The sequence below is a fragment of the Triturus cristatus genome, chromosome 3_2 (genome assembly GCF_964204655.1).
Source record: "Triturus cristatus chromosome 3_2, aTriCri1.1, whole genome shotgun sequence".
Taxonomy (NCBI): Eukaryota; Metazoa; Chordata; class Amphibia; order Caudata; family Salamandridae; genus Triturus; species Triturus cristatus.
This window is the reverse complement of record NC_140584.1, coordinates 1,210,481,170-1,210,503,247: the sequence shown is the minus strand read 5'-3', so window position 1 is coordinate 1,210,503,247 and position 22,078 is coordinate 1,210,481,170. Positions and strand designations below refer to the sequence as shown.

The 22,078-nt window shown below is 49.3% G+C and overlaps 1 protein-coding gene across 1 annotated transcript in view; it reads left to right on the top strand.

Moving 5' to 3' along the window:
- The window catches only part of LOC146859467 (uncharacterized), a 72,529-nt gene that overhangs the window by 5,795 nt on the left and 44,656 nt on the right, over positions 1-22,078 (top strand). Inside the window, exon 2 of the mRNA XM_085646987.1 lies at positions 15,612-16,865. Coding sequence (XP_085503113.1) covers positions 15,627-16,865 — 1,239 coding nt within the window. The 5' untranslated portion in view covers positions 15,612-15,626. The remainder of the gene's footprint in view (positions 1-15,611; positions 16,866-22,078) is intronic.

Genomic DNA, 22,078 nt, shown 5'->3' with positions numbered 1-22,078 from the left:
TTTAGACACTCAAACTCGGGGGTGTCTAATGCCGAGAAGACACCTGAGATGCTCTAACAGGGGGGCCTATATAATGCAGAGAAGACACTTGAGAAAGTCTAATACAGGCTGCCTGTCTAATGCCGAGAAGACACTTGAGACACTGAAAAAGAAGCACCAGTCTAATGCCGAGAAGACACTAGAGACACTCTAAAGGGAGTGCCTGTCTAATGCTGAGAAGACACTAGAGACACTCTAAGACAGTTGTGCATGTCTAATGCCGAGAAGACACAACAAACACTCTAAAACACGGTAGTCTACCTAATGCTGAGAAGACACCCGAGACAGACTAACGCAGGGATGCCTGTCAAATGCCAAGGAGACACTAGAGGCACTCTAAAAGGAGTGAATGTCTAATGCTGAGAAGATACTAGAGACACTCTAGAAGGAGTGCCTGTCTAATGCCGAGAACACAATAGAGACACTCTAAAAGGAGTGCCTGTCTAATGCAGAGAACACACTAGAGGCACTCTAAGACAGGGTGCCTGTCTAAAACTGAGAAGACACTTGAGACACTCTAACAGAGGGTGCATGTCTAACGCCAAGAAGACATTTTAGACACTCTAACACAGGGGAGTCTAGCGCCGAGAAGACACATGAGACACTCTTACACAGGGGGGCCTGTCTAATGCCAAGAAGACAAATGAGACTCTCTAACGCAGGGAGGCCTTTGTAATGCCAAGAAGACACCTGAGCCACTCTGACACCGAGGTGCGTGTCTTAATGCTGAGAAGACACTTGAGACACTCTTACACAGGGGTGCCTGTCTAAAGCAGAGAAGACACTAGCAACACTCTAAAGGAAGTACATGTCTAAAGCCAAAAAGACACTAGATACACTCTAAGACAGGTGTGCCTGTCTAATGCAGAGAAGACACAACAAACATTCTAAAACACAGTAGTCTAAATAATTCCGAGAAGACGCCTGAGCCACTCTAACAAAGGGGTGCCTGTCTAATGCAGAGAAGACAGTTAAGAAACTCTTAACAAGAGGTGCATGTCTAATGTCGAGAAGACACTTGAGGCACTCTTAGACAGGGGTGCCTGTCTAATGCAGAGAAGACACTTGAGGCACTCTTCCACAGGTGTGCCTGTCTAATGCAGAGAAGACGGGAAACAACCTTTACAACGCAGTCATTACATCGCACTACATTTACAACGCAGTCATTACATCGCAACAGCCTTTACAACGCATGTCACTACAACGCAGCCATGCCATTGCATGTCCCTACAACGCATGACACTACAACGCATGTCACTACAATGCAGGTATTACATCGCATGTCATTACAATGCATACCATAACAACGCATAGTACCCCTACACTATCCAACACTTACCCTACTGTTGCACCCCCTGGAGTTAGAATAGTAATTTTTACCCCTACCCTATCCAACACTTACCCTACTGTTGCACCCCCTGGAGTTAGAATAGTATTTTTTACCCCTACACTATCCAACACTTAGCCTACTGTTGCACCCCCTGGAGTTAGAATAGTAATTTTTACACCTACACTATCCAACACTTACCTTAAATGCAATACAAAAGTATGCGTTGTAATGGAATGCGTTGTAAATGTATAATGCGATGTAATTGAATGCGTTGTAAACGTATTTTTAAAAAAATGTATTGTAGTGGCATGCGATGCAAATGTATGCGTTGTAAAGGATGTTGGCGATGTAAAAACTGTGTTGCAAAGGCATGCATTGTTAACGTATGCTCTGTGAATTCATACATTCAGAGAAGACACAACAAACACTCTAAAATACGGTAGTCTACCTAATGCAGAGAAGACACCTGAGACACTCTAACACAGGGGCGCCTGTCTAATGCCAAGAAGACACTTGAGGCCCTCTTCAACATGGGGACCTGTCTAATGTCGAGAAGACAATTGAGAGGCTCTAATACAGTGTGCCTGTCTAATGCTGAGAATACACCTGAGACACTCTAACACGGGGGTGTCTAATACTGAGAAGACACCTAAAACACTCTTACACAGGGGGGCATGTCCAATGCAGAGAAGACACCTGAGACACTCTAAAAGGAGTGCCTGTCTAATACAGAGAAAACAGGGGTGCATATCCAATGCTGAGATGACACTTGAGGCACTCTTCCATGGTTGTGCCTGTCTAGTGCAGAGAAGACATTACAAACACTCTAAAACTCGGTAGTCTGCCTAATGCCAAGAAGACTCATGAGACTCTCTAACACAGGGGTGCCTGTCTAATGCCAAGAAGACACCTGAAACACTCTAACACAGGGTGCATGTCTAATGCAGAGAAGGCATTTGGGGGACACTTGGAACGAGGTGCCTGTCTTAAGCTAAGAGAACACTAGTGACACTCTAACAGACGGGTGACTGAGACACTCTAACATGGGGGTGCCTGTCTAATGCCGACACCGACTAAAGACAGCAACAGCATTTACCATGGTTGCCCAGCATGCCAAGATCTACCTCTGTTACGCCAATGCCAGCATTTTTCCACGAGTGCTCCTATAAGCCAAGAATTACCACCAGTATGCAAGAGCACATGGCAGGCTGCAAGCATAACTCTGTATACTCACTTACATTCACTCACTCATGCTCATACTCGCTGAGTAAAGAGGTTTTGAGGAGGCGCACCTGCTGTGTTCTACAAAAAGGTGGCTCACGGTCAGTGTGCCCCCACCGAAAATCGATCCCTGCAAGGGGGAAAGTGTCTCATGGCCCCCCTTAGATAATCCCCCACTGGCAGATGCAGTAACTCACTGCACCCACCTACAGGGGGCTCTCTGCCACCCTCTGCAGTGCAGAACTAGTGCTGCCTGCTTCAAAGAGCCGCTCCACCTTTCTCCAGCCCGAGGTGGCCCGGAGCCCCCGGCTGGCCTTGAACCAGCCATCGACTCTACTAGGGCCCACTCCCGAGTCTGCACTTGGCTCACCAAGTGTGAGCACCTTAGACGCTCTAGTCTGTCTCACAATAATAAATACTAGAAAAGTATTGTTCACTATTAATGAAACAAAAAGAGAAGAGAAACCAGGGCGGGAGGGGTCTTGAGTCTTGACACCCAAAAGGATGAGCCACCACTGTCTTCTTGGGACTGATTTTGCCATTTCTGAGGCCAGGGATCTCAAAGGCAGTGCCAGGAGTTGCTAGGGGTAAACCAGGGGTCTCAGCTGTGATCCCCGGTGACCCCCAAATGATGTCTATTTGAGATACTTGAGACACTCAAATGAAGTAGTCTCTAAGGGAGGGGAACCACTTCAGACATGTACAAGAAGAGATGTCTAATAGAGAGGAGACACTCAGGGCTCTCTAATACATAGGCATCTGTCTAATTGAGAGGAGCCATCTGAGTCACTGTGCTTCTGGGGCGTCTGTCTAATGGAGAGGAGCCATCTGAGACACTGTGCGTATGGGACTTCTGTCTAATAGAGAGGAGCCATCTGAGGCACTGTGCGTCTAGGTGTCTGTCTAATGGAGAGGAGCGATCTGAGACACTGTGCTTCTGGGTGTCTGTCTAATGGAGAGAAGCCATCTGAGACACTGTGTGTCTGGGTGGCTGTCTAAAAGAGAGGAGCCATCTGAGACACTGTGCTTCTGGGTGTCTGTCTAATGGAGAGGAGCCATCTGAGACACTGTGCTTCTGGGCGTCTTTCTAATGGAGAGGAGCCATCTGAGACACTGTACGTCTGGGTGTCTGTCTAATGGAGAGGAATCATGTGAGACACTGTGCTTCTGGGCGTCTTTCTAATAGAGAGGAGCCATCTGAGACACTCTCCTTCTGCGGCGTCTGTCTAATGGAGAGGAGCCATCTGAGACACTGTGCTTCTGGGCGTCTTTCTAATAGAGAGGAGCCATCTGAGACACTGTGCTTCTGGGGCGTCTGTCGAATAGAGAGGAGCCATCTGAGACACTCTCCTTCTGCGGCGTCTGTCTAACGGAGAGGAGCCATCTGAGACACTGTGCTTCTGGGGCGTCTGTTTAATAGAGAGGAGCCATCTGAGACACTGTGCTTCTGAGGCGTCTGTCTAATGGAGAGGAGCCATCTGAGACACTGTGCTTCTGGGTGTCTGTCTAATGGAGAGGAGCCATCTGGGACACTGTGCTTCTGGGTGTCTGTCTAATGGAGAGGAGCCATCTATGACACTGTGCTTCTGGGGCGTCTGTCTAATGGAGAGGAGCCATCTGAGACACTGTGCTTCTGGGTGTCTGTCTAATGGAGAGGAGCCATCTGAGACACTGTGCTTCTGGGTGTCTGTCTAATGGAGAGGAGCCATCTGAGACACTGTGCTTCTGGGTGTCTGTCTAATGGAGAGGAGCCATCTGAGACACTGTGCTTCTGGGTGTCTGTCTAACGGAGAGGAGCCATCTGAGACACTGTGCGTCTGGGCGTCTTTCTAATGGAGAGGAGCCATCTGAGACACTGTGCTTCTGGGGCGTCTGTCTAATAGAGAGAAGCCATCTGAGACACTGTGCGACTGGGTGGCTGTCTAAAAGAGAGGAGCCATCTGAGACACTGTGCTTCTGGGTGTCTGTCTAATAGAGAGGAGCCATCTGAGACACTGTGCTTCTGGGTGTCTGTCTAATGGAGAGGAACCATCTGAGACACTGTGCTTCTGGGTGTCTGTCTAATGGAGAGGAACCATTTGAGACACTGTGCTTCTGGGGCGTCTGTCTAATAGAGAGGAGCCATCTGAGACACTGTGCTTCTGGGTGTCTGTCTAACGGAGAGGACCCATCTGAGACACTGTGCTTCTGGGCGTCTTTCTAATGGAGAGGAGCCATCTGAGACACTGTGCTTCTGGGGCGTCTGGCTAAAAGAGAGGAGCCATCTGAGACACTGTGCTTCTGGGGCGTCTGTCTAATAGAGAGGAGCCATCTGAGACAATGTGCGTCCGGGTGGCTGTCTAAAAGAGAGGAGCCATCTGAGACACTGTGCTTCTGGGTGTCTGTCTAATGGAGAGGAGCCATCTGAGACACTGTGCTTCTGGGACGTCTGTCTAATAGAGAGGAGCCATCTGAGACACTGTGCGTATGGGTGGCTGTCTAAAAGAGAGGAGCCATCTGAGACACTGTGCGTCTGGGTGGCTGTCTAAAAGAGAGGAGCCATCTCAGACACTGTGCTTCTGGGACGTCTGTCTAATGGAGAGGAGTCATCTCAGACACTGTGCTTCTGGGGCATCTGTCTAATAGAGAGGAGCCATGTGAGACACTGTGCGTATGGGACGTCTGTCTAATAGAGAGGAGCCATCTGAGACACTGTGCTTCTGGGTGTCTGTCTAATGGAGAGGAGCCATCTGAGACACTGTGCTTCTGGGTGTCTGTCTAATGGAGAGGAACCATCTGAGACACTCTGCTTCTGCGGCGTCTGTTTAGTCGTGAGGAGTCACTAGATACCCTTATGCAGGGGTGTAATGGAGACAGTTGAGGGTCTCTACTGCAGCAGTCTCTGTCTCATGACGAAAAGACACGTGGCACACTCTAATTCTGGGCTGCCTGATGGAGAACAGACACTAATGGAATGGATAAACATGAGAGCCAGATGCAGGGGTGTCTAATGGAGACAAGACGGCTGCAACACCCCAGTGCATGGGTGTCTAATGGAGACAAGAGAGATGAGACACCCCACTGCATGGGTTTTTAATGGAGACAAGACAGCTGAGACACCCCAGTGCATGGGTGTCTAATGGAAACAAGACGGCTGTGACACCCCAGTGCATGGGTCTCTGATGGAGACAAGACAGCTGAGACACCCCAGTGCATGGGTGTCTAATGGAGACAAGACAGCTGAGATACCCCTGTGCATGGGTTTCTAATGGAGACAAGACGGCTGAGACACCCCAGTGCATGGGTCTCTAATGGAGACAAGACGGCTGAGACACCCCAGTGCATGGGTGTCTAATGGAGACAAGACAGCTGAGACACCCCTGTGCATGGGTTTCTAATGGAGACAAGACGGCTGAGACACCCCAGTGCATGGGTCTCTAATGGAGACAAGACGGCTGAGACACCCCAGTGCATGGGTCTCTAATGGAGACAAGACGGCTGAGACACCCTAGTGCATGGGTGTCTAATGAGACAAGAGAGATGAGACACCCCTGTGCATGGGTGTCTAATGGAGACAAGACAGCTGAGACACCCCAGTGCATGGGTGTCTAATGGAGACAAGACAGCTGAGACACCCCAGTGCATGGGTCTCTAATGGAGACAAGACGGCTGAGACACCCCTGTGCGCCTGGGTGGCTGTCTAAAAGAGAGGAGCCATCTGAGACACTGTGCTTCTGGGTGTCTGTCTAATAGAGAGGAGCCATCTGAGACACTGTGCGTCTGGGTGGCTGTCTAAAAGAGAGGAGCCATCTGAGACACTGTGCTTCTGGGTGTCTGTCTAATGGAGAGGAGCCATCTTAGACACTGTGCTTCTGGGCGTCTTTCTAATGGAGAGGAGCCATCTGAGACTCTGTGCTTCTGGGGCGTATGTCTAATAGAGAGGAGCCATCTGAGACACTGTGCTTCTGGGTGTCTGTCTAATAGAGAGGAGCCATCTGAGACACTGTGCGTCTGGGTGGCTGTCTAAAAGAGAGGAGCCATCTGAGACACTGTGCTTCTGGGTGTCTGTCTAATAGAGAGGAGCCATCTTAGACACTGTGCTTCTGGGCGTTTTTCTAATGGAGAGGAGCCATCTGAGACTCTGTGCGCCTGGGTGGCTGTCTAAAAGAGAGGAGCCATCTGAGACACTGTGCTTCTGGGTGTCTGTCTAATAGAGAGGAGCCATCTGAGACACTGTGCGTCTGGGTGGCTGTCTAAAAGAGAGGAGCCATCTGAGACACTGTGCTTCTGGGTGTCTGTCTAATGGAGAGGAGCCATCTTAGACACTGTGCTTCTGGGCGTCTTTCTAATGGAGAGGAGCCATCTGAGACTCTGTGCTTCTGGGGTGTCTGTCTAATAGAGAGGAGCCATCTGAGACACTGTGCTTCTGGGTGTCTGTCTAATGGAGAGGAACCATCTGAGACACTGTGCTTCTGGGTGTCTGTCTAATGGAGAGGAACCATTTGAGACACTGTGCTTCTGGGGCGTCTGGCTAAAAGAGAGGAGCCATCTGAGACACTGTGCTTCTGAGGCGTCTGTCTAATAGAGAGGAGCCATCTGAGACAATGTGCGTCCGGGTGGCTGTCTAAAAGAGAGGAGCCATCTGAGACACTGTGCTTCTGGGTGTCTGTCTAATGGAGAGGAGCCATCTGAGACACTGTGCTTCTGGGACGTCTGTCTAATAGAGAGGAGCCATCTGAGACACTGTGCGTATGGGTGGCTGTCTAAAAGAGAGGAGCCATCTGAGACACTGTGCGTCTGGGTGGCTGTCTAAAAGAGAGGAGCCATCTCAGACACTGTGCTTCTGGGACGTCTGTCTAATGGAGAGGAGTCATCTCAGACACTGTGCTTCTGGGGCATCTGTCTAATAGAGAGGAGCCATGTGAGACACTGTGCGTATGGGACGTCTGTCTAATAGAGAGGAGCCATCTGAGACACTGTGCTTCTGGGTGTCTGTCTAATGGAGAGGAGCCATCTGAGACACTGTGCTTCTGGGTGTCTGTCTAATGGAGAGGAACCATCTGAGACACTCTGCTTCTGCGGCGTCTGTTTAGTCGTGAGGAGTCACTAGATACCCTTATGCAGGGGTGTAATGGAGACAGTTGAGGGTCTCTACTGCAGCAGTCTCTGTCTCATGACGAAAAGACACGTGGCACACTCTAATTCTGGGCTGCCTGATGGAGAACAGACACTAATGGAATGGATAAACATGAGAGCCAGATGCAGGGGTGTCTAATGGAGACAAGACGGCTGCAACACCCCTGTGCATGGGTGTCTAATGGAGACAAGACGGCTGCAACACCCCAGTGCATGGGTGTCTAATGGAGACAAGAGAGATGAGACACCCCACTGCATGGGTTTTTAATGGAGACAAGACAGCTGAGACACCCCAGTGCATGGGTGTCTAATGGAAACAAGACGGCTGTGACACCCCAGTGCATGGGTCTCTGATGGAGACAAGACAGCTGAGACACCCCAGTGCATGGGTGTCTAATGGAAACAAGACGGCTGTGACACCCCAGTGCATGGGTCTCTGATGGAGACAAGACAGCTGAGATACCCCTGTGCATGGGTGTCTAATGGAGACAAGACAGCTGAGATACCCCTGTGCATGGGTTTCTAATGGAGACAAGACGGCTGAGACACCCCAGTGCATGGGTCTCTAATGGAGACAAGACGGCTGAGACACCCCAGTGCATGGGTGTCTAATGGAGACAAGACAGCTGAGACACCCCTGTGCATGGGTTTCTAATGGAGACAAGACGGCTGAGACACCCCAGTGCATGGGTCTCTAATGGAGACAAGACGGCTGAGACACCCCAGTGCATGGGTCTCTAATGGAGACAAGACGGCTGAGACACCCTAGTGCATGGGTGTCTAATGAGACAAGAGAGATGAGACACCCCTGTGCATGGGTGTCTAATGGAGACAAGACAGCTGAGACACCCCAGTGCATGGGTGTCTAATGGAGACAAGACAGCTGAGACACCCTAGTGCATTGGTTTCTAATGGAGACAAGACGACTGAGACACCCCAGTGCATGGGTGTCTAATGGAGACAAGACAGCTGAGACACCCCTGTGCATGGGTGTCTAATGGAGACAAGAGAGATGAGACACCCCAGTGCATGGGTGTCTAATGGGGAGTAGACAATCACAGTATCTCATTGTTTAGTCTCCATTAAACACTCCTGCGTTAGAGTGCTGCAAGGGTCTCATCTCTCGTGACAGTCACAACTGCATTAGACACACTGCCGTCTATTTACTATTAAACACCTGCGTATTAAAATGTCTTAAGCGTCTCGCCTCCATTAGAGAGACACCGAGGTAACTCTGTAATGGAAATGAGACACTTAAAGTGCTTTTAATGCACAAGTGTTTAATGGGAAATAGACACCGAGTCTCTCCAGTGTATTCAGGGGGGTCAGTCTAATGGAGATCAGTCCCTCCCTTGTGACATTCTAACTCTGGAGTGTTTGATGGAGACTGCACACTGAGGGACTCTAAAGCAGGGTGTCTAATGAGGAGGCGGCCCATGAGTCAGTCAAATGTGTCAGTCAACAGCTCTGAATGCACTGAAAGACGCCTCTTTATTTGAAGAGACTGTTGAAGCCCCCCTCGGGCCTCATTGTGAGAGGTGGGGCTCGCCCTGGGGGGCGGTGCTTTAAGGGAGATGAGGAAAGAGGCGTGGCCAGAAAGTGTAACTAGGAATCCTTTTCAAGAGGCGTGGCCAATGTGGTTAGGGGCGTGGCATACAACTTTTAAAACTAAACTCCTGTGCTTCACAGCGCGTGCAGGCTGCCCAGTATCCGGTCACTCTGTGAGTTTCCTGAACTCACGGAGACGCCTGGAGGCTGCTCAGTTCAAAATAGGCGCTATTCAACGGTCATGTGTTGCAAGAAAAAAACACAGAAACAAAACATCTTGAAAAAAGAGAATGCAAGATGAAATAAAACTTCAACACTGAGATCAATAACTTAACGACATTTAAAGTCATTAGCGAGAACTCGATCCATCTTTTGCCAGTAAAGTTGTGGAAATTAATGTCGCGCCCGAGGGGCACCGTTTCAATGTCAGTTGACATTACTGTGGGGCATAGACCCGGCAGGACCCGGCCCACGTCAAGCCCTGTGAGAGGGTGCCCTGGGCCCTTGTCTCTCGCCGGTAATTAAGGCCTCGGGCCACCGGATCGGTTTGCCCGGGTGTAGATCTCAACCTAGTGAAACTGCCGGCCTAGACCAGCCCTGCCATGACCAGCCCTGCCATGACCTGCCCTGACACCTCCCTCACCCGCTAACCGACCCAACCTCTGAACTCTTCCACCTGCTCTGAGAAGGGAGAACATCAGTGGATTTCACTCCGAGACTGGGGAAAACCCATCGTGTGGACTGCATGCGCTGCATTAACGAGCTCACATGGCCACACTGTGTGATCTTGGGCAATTATACTTCCCAGGAACCCTAACCGGTTTGCTAGTTCTTACAATCAGCCTACATGCTGCTATGTGTACGTGTCTAACACAAACCTAGCCAAGAAGCGGTGTACACTAGGGGGCCGATTTATGTTTGACTTGCGCCTCATTTACGCCGCCGTTGCGTCACTTTTGTGACGCAGCAGCAGCGCAAATCCTACGCCATGGTGCGGGGTATTTACAACGTGACGCATGTGGGAGATGCGTCACGTTGTAAAGCCCTGCGCCACATGTATGCGTTCCAGGGCAGGTGGGGGCGTTCCGGCGCAGGAACGCCTCCTAAAAGTGGCTGAGTGAAATCTACAAGATTTCACTCAGTCACTTTTGAGCCCATGCTGGGTCAAAACCCTGCGCCTGCTTGAAGCAGGCGTAAGGATTGACGCAGCATTGTGCACTTAGGGCCCCCCAGAGCATTGCTGGAGCTGTGTCGCGCTTGTGACGCAACTCCAGCAATGCACCACTTTTACGGCACAGATGCGTGACGCATCTGTGCCGTTTTTGCCCCATGGTGCGCCGCATTATAAATGCGGCGCATCCATGGTGGCGGAGCTGGGGCGCAAAATAACTGGCGCATCCCTGCTGATATGCAGGGATGCGTCAGTTATTATAAATATGCCCCATGGAGCCTTATGTACGAGAGGCTTGCGCCGCCTCAGTGTCATTTTTTTTGAGGCTCCAGCGGCGCTACTCACTTGATCATATCTATGAGCCAACGCAAAGCCAGCCTGCATGGCGTTGTAAGGCCTCCTAGACATGGGCCGGATTCACAAAGGTGTCAAACAATGTAGCGCAGCACCCAAAGAGGCTGTGCTGCGTAGCGTGACAGGGAGAGCGCATGAGAGCGCCATATTCACAGAGATATGGCTCTCCTCCCCTCTCCCGAGTGCCGAAACTGATATGTGCAGCCGTGCGCCATGCACACACCTTGGAGCCATAGTGCGAGGGGGTGTGCCTGAGTCTACCATAGGTTTGGTACAGGAAAGGTACCTGTCTTGTACAAAATACTGTGGCTAGACAAGTTTGAAACCTTTTCGTACTTTGTATGTGTGCTGTAAAGTGCAGCACACATGCAACAGTGCAGCGCGCAAGCAAAGCCAGAAAGGAAAGGAGAAATGAAAACATCTCTCCTTCTAACGCCTGCGTTTCAGCAGCATTCATTTTTGGCTCTAAGCCCGGTCTACTAAAGTCAATATATAGGGTTTAGCGTCAGAAAGCATCGGTGATTGCATGGGAACAGCCATGTACCACCCGTGTAACGCCCCTCGAGATCAAGTAATGCACAGCCGTGATTTGCGCTGGTTTGCATCACTTTCCCATACAAACCAGCGCTACGACTAATGAGCTTTGGTTTGTTAATCCCCAAATAGGTGTAGTGTCGGGATAGTGTTATAAAAGTTACACTAACCTCATGCTAAACCTTTGTGAATCTGGGCCGTGGAGTGAGACAAAGTAGCGCCGGTCGTGTCACCTTACTCTGCGTTTAGGAGGCACGCCATGGGCGTTGCTGTGGGCTTTCCCATGCAACACATTAGCTTGTGTTGTTGTCCTTTGGAAATGCTGGCTTCTGATTCCTTAATTGCCTTGTTAGTCCCTCCTCAACACAGCCTTGTCTTCATTCGAAACCTCCCATGGCGACTGGCCCTTTTACTTCTGTTGCGACACGGTATGTTTTAATTCGTCTTTAAGCACTATTTTCTTTAATGGGTTTTGTCCTACTGCAGTCCCAAGGTGCTTTCCTTACATTCAGCATGGTATGCGCACTTTCACTTTCAGAGCAGCCGGGACAATGTCGGGCGCTTGTTTGCAACGCCATAGGTCTCACATTTACAGAGTTTGAGCTATTGGCATTGTAAATATTTTTTTTTATCGTGAAAGCCCCCATGCCGCACTTTCTCGTGCATGAAGGCCGCGCCCCTTTCTTAAGAAGAGCCCTGTCTAAGGAAAGGTGCGCGGCCGCTATTAAAGTGTTACCTCGGCATGGGGGCTTTTACAGAAAAAAAACATTTGTTTAACAAACAGATGCTTTTTTTTTAAAAGTCCCCATGCCGCGGTTTCACTTTAATAGCGGCCGTGCACCGTTTGTTAGACACCGCTTATGTAAAAAAAGGGGCACAGCCTTCATGCACATGAAAGTGTGGCATGGGGCCTTTAACAACAAAAAAATACTTGAAATGCTATAGGTCTCGCATTTGTGAGAGTTTAAGTTGTTGGCATTTACAATGCCAATAGCTCAAACTCTGGGAAATGCGAGACCTATTGCATTGCAAATGCTTGTTCCTCTTTCCATGTGTATGATGAAAGCACAACAATTGATTGTTTTTGTGCAGGAATGTGCCCCTTCCTGCACAAAAACAATCCTGCCTGCAACAGAGGCACCCTTGCACCATGGGACACGGGTGCCTGTGTTGTGGCTAGGCGGCTCAAACGGCGCTAGCGCAGGGGAAAAGGACAGGCATGCAGCGTATTGGATACATACAGTGCTTTCCGGACCTTTCACATTGGCGTAAGGCAGCGCAGCAAGGTGGCTCGCGGCGCTGCCCTGCCCTAATTCCTATAAATGAGGCCCTGAGTCCTATGAACACCCCGACCTTTGGCCAGGATCATGTCTGAGAATCCTTTATGTTGTCTGTGCAGTGGGGGTGGCGGAGGGGGAGGGGGAGGGGGCAGGGATGCAGTATTCATTATGGAACAAGGATCTTTCTAAAGTGTCAAGACATTAGAGGCACTACAGAGAGGTAACTCCATGCACGGAGACCTCCGCACACAGCATTGACTCCTCCACTTGGACGTAAATCTCAGCCGCGATGCACTGAAGCAATGAGAGCAGATTTGCTCTTAGTGGTAGGAATACATGTCCTGCCCCTTCAAACTAGAGGGGGGGGACACGTGTGACTCAAAATACGACTGTGAAGTTACTACTAGTCACTTTACGGACTGATTTAATGCACGGGATCGGCCACGTGAAGCTCTACATAGCAGAGGTGGTCTCGGCCTTCACCGCCAGGAGCTGTGAAAAGACCTCCATGAAAACCAGGGGCGGAGGCATCCCCTGCGAGGAATGACAATACTGACCTTAGAACCATCAGAAGTGGAGGCACAAGATACAGCCCACACGAGGGCTCTGCTCTCTTCTCCTTGTACACTAGTGCCTAGAACTGCTGACTTAGAACCAGGGCGCTAGGTGGACAAATATTAGGAATACCGATTTTGCAGTTAGGAAATCAGTAATCCTAATGTATGGAACTCTTTTGAGTTTCATTAGCGATTCCTAGTGGGTCACAAATAGAGTTACCTCATGAATATTAATGAGGTAGGTTGCAATTTGTGACCCATTAGCAATCACAGCCATCACAGGATTTGTGGCCTCCTGGGGTCCCTTGCCCGCTGCACCACTGGATTCAAGCTAGCCTGGCTGATGAGGGGCGATATGTCGAAACCGGTCCCAGGATGCTTGTTTCCGGTCCAGTGAAGACATGGCCTGGCAGTTCGGGCTGCACTGTTCCCATGAGGAGTAGGGTCAAGACTGATTTGCATATGGCTGGGTCCAAACTGGGGCGGTGGAGTGATAAAAAACAATGGATTAAACCCAGATCTCTTGACTGGGGGTGAGTGTTTGAAAAGTTCCAGCATTCGCCCATCATCTTGTGTTTGTGATCCTCACCCAGAGTAGAAATCTTAGGAAGCGAGGAAGTCATTCAGTTGAGAGAATCGTTATCAGTCTTGGACCTATCAGTGCACCACAGACATCAGTGGAGCTGTCAGCTCCTTGAGGCTGCATGAAACCAGACAAGGCACTAAGACATTCCCGGGAGACTGAAGAGGCAGATTGCTAGAGCTACCCTACCAGTACCACATGATACAAGTAACACAGAATCAGTCCATCCTCGTGGGATGGGAGCAGAGCGCAGAAGAGCAGAGGGGTCTTAACCCCTTTCCCTTTACCGTGAGCTAATGGCGACCCTCAGAAACAAAACGCTGTGAAAAATCCTCAAAGTTTGGAGTAATGATAATGAGTTGCTACAATAATATAAGGGACAACAGTTATTCTGAACTTTCATCAAACAGCATCAGGATGCAGTGATATGATGCAGCCCCTTGACGGGTGGGCATTTATCCACCCCCTTTGAGGAACTCTTGCCTCTCTGCCAGTCATTTGTGCCCCCTCGCTCTCAGGATTGCCTCTGACTGGTAGCTGACTTTGGACAACTGACCTTAAATAACAGCTGCGACCTAGGGTCCACAGAAGAAGGACTCACTTGGCATTTGTCTGATCTTTGTCTGTGAGACAGCTGCTTGCTGCCTGTCTTCATAATGGCTGCTGCTTGCAGAACAGAATATTTCTGGGCCTGCAGCTGCCTGTCTTCATAATGGCTGCTGCTTGCAGAACAGAATATTTCTGGGCCTACAGCTGCCTGTCTTCATAATAGCTGCTGCAGCAGAAATGCATATTTCTGGACCAGTCACTCCCTGTGTTCATAATGGCTGCTGCCTGCAGAATTACATATTTCTGTCCCTGTCACAGCCTGACTTCATGATGGCTGCTGCAACCAAAACAACATATTTCTGGGCCTGTAGCTTCGAGGCTTCATAATGGCTTCACATTTGTGTGTCTCTTCTGTCTCTCCGTGCTATCCCTGCTGGCTGCTAATCATATCTGCCATTTATAAAGGGAACTTCCCCGTAAGCTGCGCCCACATGCGTGTCAAGTGAACTCTTGTGTCGTCCACAACCCAACCTTCAGTACTCGGTGTGGAGCCTCATTTCCCACCCCTGCCACCCCAAAAGTCCTCTGAGGAGTCTGACCAGCGTTAGTGAGAAAGTCCTGAATTCCTCAGTAGGTAAAGGGGATCCAGAAAGGCAAAATATGCCCTACACACAATTGTGTTTATTACTCACAGCTTCAGACACCTACAGATCCCGGCAACGGGTCTCCCAGCATCTTACAAAACCCTTCTACATCCACGGGCACTTACATCGCGCTGAACTCGAACGCAACAGCAGTCCCATTCCCTTGAGTACCACAGTTAGCTAACAGCGCAGAGAACCCTACTGCTTCCACCCCTACACCCTATGATGGAGAGACGACGTCAACGCCATTATCTGGGGATGCGAGAGGTCCCCTTAGAGAAAGGGGGGGTTATGAGACTCTAGGGGAAGGACAGTCGAAAGGGAGGGCCAGGCCCTGTGTGTGCGTGTGGATCCCCCGAAGGAGGAAGGTTCCAATGGCATAAGCCGCACAGGCTCTGAGTGCGGTAGCCTACGCACAAAGCATCGTCTGACGGTGGTAAACTCTTCAGAATGAGTATATGGGGTACCGCCTGATGATCATTCTTAAATACAAGACAATCCTTGTTCCCTGCAGAAAACAAAACTGATTCTCTCATACATGAAAGTGGTTTATGGGTTGAAGTTGAGGTGTTCTCACAGGAAAACTGGTTAGAGAAATGCTTTTTGAAGACAGTAACCGGTTGGGCATGAACAGATAAGTTTACTTCGCTGAGGTCACCATTGATTTTGCCTTTGATATTTTACAGGCTTTTCCAGCAGCCATGGAGCCGCTCTATGCTTCCCTGCGCAGCGAGATCCGAACCTTTGAGGAACATGTCCACAGCTGTCAAGCCAAGTTTGAGCTTCATACTCTGTACAACTTGCTAGTGCTACTGACAGAAAACTCCACAAGGGAAGTGGACAGCATGGAGCAGCTGGTGAAGCTTGCGGAGAGTACGAAGGACGTGCCCAGAAGTGATGAGGTAAAGACCACCTTTAACAACAGCAAGTCTAACATTCAAGGCTACGTCTCCTGGTTCATGTCATATGTGGGCTACCTGAGGTCTTCGAAGGAGATGTTTGATAACAAGATTGTGTTTCCGCTCTGTGAGAACCTCTATGTCAACGAGGACATGGAGTCTGTTGATGCACCTGCCCTTTCTCTAAGCGAGTCCCTGAATTCCATGAGCTCATCCGAATCGGGGCAGTTTGACATGAAGAGACCTCATTCCATGACCTCCATCACCGAGACCGCCAAGGAGCTGTTCAACCATAGGAGGAAGTGGGCCCTGCTGCTCAAGGGAGGGACAATCAGTGAGAAAAGCTTCGCCTACGAGAGCCTGCTGGACATCCATGCTTTTGGAAATGTTGCCTCATTCGCCAAAGTCCTCAGGCTGGTCCCAGATATTTTCTACAAGAGCCTTACCACCGCCAGCCTCGCGAGGCAATGGATAGACCTGCATGAGCGCCGGAGCCAGTCCATTCAACGATTGTCCAAACACATCCATGGAAGCGGTCAGTCTGAAGTTAGTATAGAGCAGCGACCAAGAAGCCCTCCTCGCCCTTCAAAGGGAAGTCAATTGACCCTCTCTGGGTCTCACCTGAACTCCTTTGTGAATGGCGACCACAGCAGTGAGGCTGATGGGTGGTCGGACAATATTGGTGATCTCAGGGCCAAGTTGAGAGAGAGGCGCGAGGAGTTGATGTTTCTCCTCTGGAGGGCAGAGAGAGCAGAGGCTTTGGAAATGCAGGTTCAAGAGACAAATCAAAGGGTTCTCAGCTTGGAGCAGCAGCTGGAAGACAGGAGGAAGGCCTTGGACAATCTCCAGCAGAGACTAGAGCAGGAAGGCCAGGACACCGCACAGGCAAAGACCATCAACAGCCAGCGCCAGGAACTGCTGCGGTTGATCAACACCCTGGACCGGCAACTTAAGCTGGAGCGCTTTCAGAAGAAGATCCTGCAAAGCGATTGGCTGTTGGAGCTCGCTGTCCGTCCATTTCTCATCCGACAAATTGACACGGTAAATCAAATGCTCATAAATGTTTACAGCTCATGATGGGAACTGTGAGTATTGGGACAAAGAAGGCAAAATCTACTACTGCTATTTCTGGTACCAGAACTATCACTACCAGTAACATTACTATTTCTAGTAACAGTAGAGGTAGTAGTAATACACCAAGTACTAACACTACTGCTAGATCTCCTCATGGAAATCACCTGGTAGTGGTACATCAGAAATTCATGAGAGGTAGAAATTAGATATACATGATATCAGGTCATTATATATTCATGAGATCAAGGCATCAAACATTCATGAGAGCAGAGCATGAGAAATTCATGAGCTCAAGAGATGAGATATTCAGGAGCTCAGGACATTAGGTATTCACTGGATCAAGACGCTAGATATTCCTGAAATGAGGACGTTAGATATTCATGAGATCAGGACATTTAATAATCATGAGATGAAGACATCAGATATCCATGAGATCAGGACATCAGCTGTTCATGAGAGATTGAAATTAGATGTTCATGATAACAGGACATTAGATATTCATGAGATCAGGACATTAGATATTCATGATATCAGGACATCAGATATTCATGAGAGGTCGACTTTAGATATTCATTACCAGGACATTAGATATTCATAAGATCAAGACATCAAATATTTATGAGAGCAGGGCATGAGATATTCATGAGATCAGGACATAAGATATTCATGAGATCAAGAGATGACACATTCATGAGATCAGTAAATTAGGTATTCACAGGATCAAGACATTAGATATTCATGATATGAGGATGGTAGATATTTATGAGATCAGGACATTAGATATTCATGAGATCAAACCATCAAACATTCATGAGAGCAGGACATGGGACATTCATGAGATCAGGACATGAGATATTCATGAAATTAAGAGATTGGATATTCATGAGATCAAGACATTAGGTATTCACTGGATCAAGACATTAGATATTTGTGAGATGAGGACTTTAGATATTCATGAGATCAGGACTTGAGATATTCATGAGATCAAGAGATGAGATATTCATGAGATCATGACATTATGTATTCATGGGATCAATATGTTATATATTTGTGAGATGAGGACATCAGATATTCATGAAATCTGGACATCAGCTATTCATGAGAGGAAGACATTAGATATTCATCATATCAGGACATTATATATTCATGAGATCAAGACATCAAATATTTCTGAGAGCAGGACATGAGATATTGATGAGGTCAGGACATGAGATATTCATTAGATCAAGACATGAGATATTCATGAGATCAGAACATGAGATTTACATGAAATTAAGAGATTGGATATTCATGAGATCAAGACATTAGGTATTCACTGGATCAAGACATTAGATATTTGTGAGATGAGGACTTTAGATATTCATGAGATCAGGACTTGAGATATTCATGAGATCAAGAGATGAGATATTCATGAGATAATGACATTATGTATTCATGGGATCAATATGTTAGATAATCGTGAGATGAGGACTTTAGATATTCATGAGATCAAGAAATCAGATATTCATGAGATCAGGACATCAGATATTGGTGAGAAGTAGACATTAGATATTCACGAGAGCAGGTGGATATCAGATATTGCATTTTTTGCATGTGATTGATGTAGTTTGTGCAATTTTCTTCAATGTCAGGTTTCTTGTGCTTCCAACAGACTGAAGCTTTATCCGACACACTCCTGTGTCACTTTGGTGCAGAACAAGGCATTAAGGATAGCAGGACACACCGTGATACAGACCCTGCTATGATCATGAAATTTTGTCCGCAATATTTTTAATGCTGAAATGTGTTGCTCTTCTAGACAAACATTGCCACAAATCAAGCACTGAAAGAGCCCAGGTTTTATCGTCACCTGGAGCTAAACGTGTCGGGTGAAGCTTTCACTGCACCTTCCCTAGCTGAAATGTCTTTAGTGTGTATTTTCTGTTCTCCTCAGATGTCACGTGTTGGCCTAGGCGCAATTTCAATTACGCAGCGTAATTCATGCAGTTTTGAGACTTTAGGTGTATGTTAGTTACTTGAAATTCCTGAATTTCCCCCACATTGCTTAATTACACCACACTATCTGGACATGTGTAGCGTGGGTGCATTGCAACCAACCAGAATGTGAGTGGCGTCATTCAAAGATCCTGTGTTTTGAGCGATATGTTTTTTGTGTGAATGCATCCTTGCATATGAATGGACCTGAGGATAGAATATCTAATACTAAATATAATCTAATACTAAATGCAAGATTTCTTTTTGCCTAATTACAACTAAGTTTCCCGAATGTTTGCATAATTACACAAAAGCATATTACGCTCACCCCTCCCCCAGCAATAACAACGCGGTGCGGGGGGGGGGGGGGGCTCAGCACAGTACTCAGGCCCAATAGCTTGGATTAAATCCGGAGCGGGGGCCCCTCGGTGTGCGTGGCAGGGGGGCCCCCTCAACTTTCGTTACACCACTGCCTGCACCTCCCCATTTGCGGACACCATGCAGTTCTTATGAGCCCCCGTCCACCCCGCCTACCCTTTACCAGCTTATGATTTCATCGTAATCAGTACCCTGCCGTCCTGAGGGGGCCCACTCGATGCGCGCCCCCCCCCCCCCCCCAGGCTTCGACCCCCCAGCGGACAGATCCGAGTTCCGGTGTGCACTCCTGCAGCAGTTACTCCTGCTCTATCCCCTTGCATTCCCCCCTCTCTACCCCCACCTGCCCCACTTGACACCTGCGTTCTAGCTCCTAGTTCCTGCTCAGCTTAAAATCGGCTACTGTCCTTGCACGCCCCTATTCTGCATGCACGGGGTCACACACTTCCCCCCTTCTCCCCCTTCCTCTCTTCCCCACCCTTTCTTCTCTCCTATCCTTCTCCCTACCAGTGTATCCTCGATCCTCCCTTTTCCTCCCGACACCCGCTGCTCACACTTTCCTCAAACTCCCCCCGCCTCTTTGAGAGTACTGCCCCCATCCTTAATATGGTCCTATTACACCCGCCTGCTCCCACCGACGCCACCCCCCCCCACCGACGCCACCCCCCCACTCATCGTATCACCCCCATAGCATTGTTTCTAGAACCGTCCCTTGTTATACCTGTTGACCTTAAAACTGCACCTGGTCGCAATGCACGGGGGCTGAGACAGCTATAGGTACCTGTCTTTAATATGTGCCCCTCTCACCCGCTGCGCGTCCTCTCATGGAATGTTAATGGCCTCACACATTATATCAAAAGGAGAAAAGTGCTCTCTTATTGCCAGCTCAAAAGGGCTGATGTGGCCTTGTGACAGGAAAGGCCCTTAGATGCCCTGGAGTCTGACAAGCTATGACGGGACTGGGCAGGGAAAGTGATCCGCAGCAGCGCAACCACAGACACAGGTCCCGACAGAGGTCCCCTCCGCAAATACGGAGCTGCAATCCTTCTCCGTAAATCCTTGCCTGCCACTGTAACAAAGATAACAAAGTGATCGCGATCAAACATCAAAGCGGCTGCGACAGTGAAAGTATTCGCGATAAAGCGCGGCACACGTGCCCGCGCACATGCACTGTAGCTCTAGGCTGGCCTGGTAGCACTTTTTGGAGCCCTCTCAATAAGTCTCGCCAGACCAGCGCATGCGCTGGGTCAGGCGAGACCTAAAAACAACAGTTGATGGACAGAATGCAGAACAATGTCATACATTCACCCCAGTGCAGAGATCTGGGCCTAAATCCATCAACATGTCTGAACTGGGGTGGCAGAGTGGGCTAAAGAACGATGATGGATTAAACCCAGATCAGTTGACTGGGGGTGAGTGCTTGCAATGTTCAAGACTCCGTCCATCATCCCCTTTGTTTTTGCTTTGTTTGCCCTAAGTTGGCAGGGTATGCCCAGACATGGATCCCTTGCTCACTTTGCCACTGGATTCAAGCAAGCCTGGCTGATGAGGATTATGAACCCGAAACCGGTCCTAGGATGCTTGTTTCCGGTCCAGGGAAGACATGGCTTCGCACTTCGGGCTGACTGTTCCCATGAGGCACAGGGTCAGACTGATTTGCATGTGGCCATGTCTGAACTGGGGTGGCAGAGTGAGCTAAAGAATGATGATGGATTAAACCCAGATCAGTTGACTGGGGGTGAGTGCTTGCAATGTTCAACACTCCGTCCATCATCCCCTTTGGTTTTGCTCAACATGGATACTCGTCATCCAGCACTCAGATGTGATAACGTTGTATAATTGGAAAAAACAGGATGAGTTGGTCCTTAACAACATGGGGGAGGGGAGGTGAGGGGGATGGGGTCGTACAAAGTGGGGTATGGGACAGCGCCTCAGGGAGTCGTACAAAGTGGGGTAAGGGACAGCACCTCAGGGAGTCGTACAAAGTGGTGTAAGGGACAGCGCCTCAGGGAGTTGTACAAAGTGGGGTAAGGGACAGTGCCTCAGGGAGTCGTACAAAGTGGGGTAAGGGACAGCGCCTCAGGGAGTCGTACAAAGTGGGGTAAGGGACAGTGCCTCAGGGAGTTGTACAAAGTGGGGTAAGGGACAGCGCCTCAGGGAGTCGTACAAAGTGGGGTAAGGGACAGCGCCTCAGGGAGTTGTACAATGTGGGGTAAGGGACAGCGCCTCAGGGAGTCGTACAAAGTGGGGTAAGAGACAGCGCCTCAGGGAGTCGTACAAAGTGGGGTAAGGGACAGCGCCTCAGGGAGTCGTACAAAGTGGGGTAAGGGACAGCGCCTCAAGGAGTCGTACAGTGTGGGGTAAGGGACAGCGCCTCAGGGAGTCGTACAAAGTGGGGTAAGAGACAGTGCCTCAGGGAGTCGTACAAAGTGGGGTAAGGGACAGCGCCTCAGGGAGTCGTACAAAGTGGGGTAAGGGACAGCGCCTCAGGGAGTCTTACAATGTGGGGTAAGGGACAGCCCCTCAGGGAGTCATACAAAGTGGGGTAAGGGACAGCGCCTCAGGGAGTCGTACAATGTGGGGTAAGGGACAGCGCCTCAGGGAGTCGTACAAAGTGGGGTAAGGGACAGCGCCTAAGGGAGTCGTACAAAGTGGGGGTAAGGGACAGCACCTCAGGGAGTCGTACAAAGTGGGGTAAGGGACAGCGCCTCAGGGAGTTGTACAAAGTGGGGTAAGGAGTCGTAAAAACTGGGGTAAGGGACAGCGCCTCAGGGAGTCGTACAAAGTGGGGTAAGGGACAGGGCCTCACGGCTGCTGGGGAGGTGGGAACA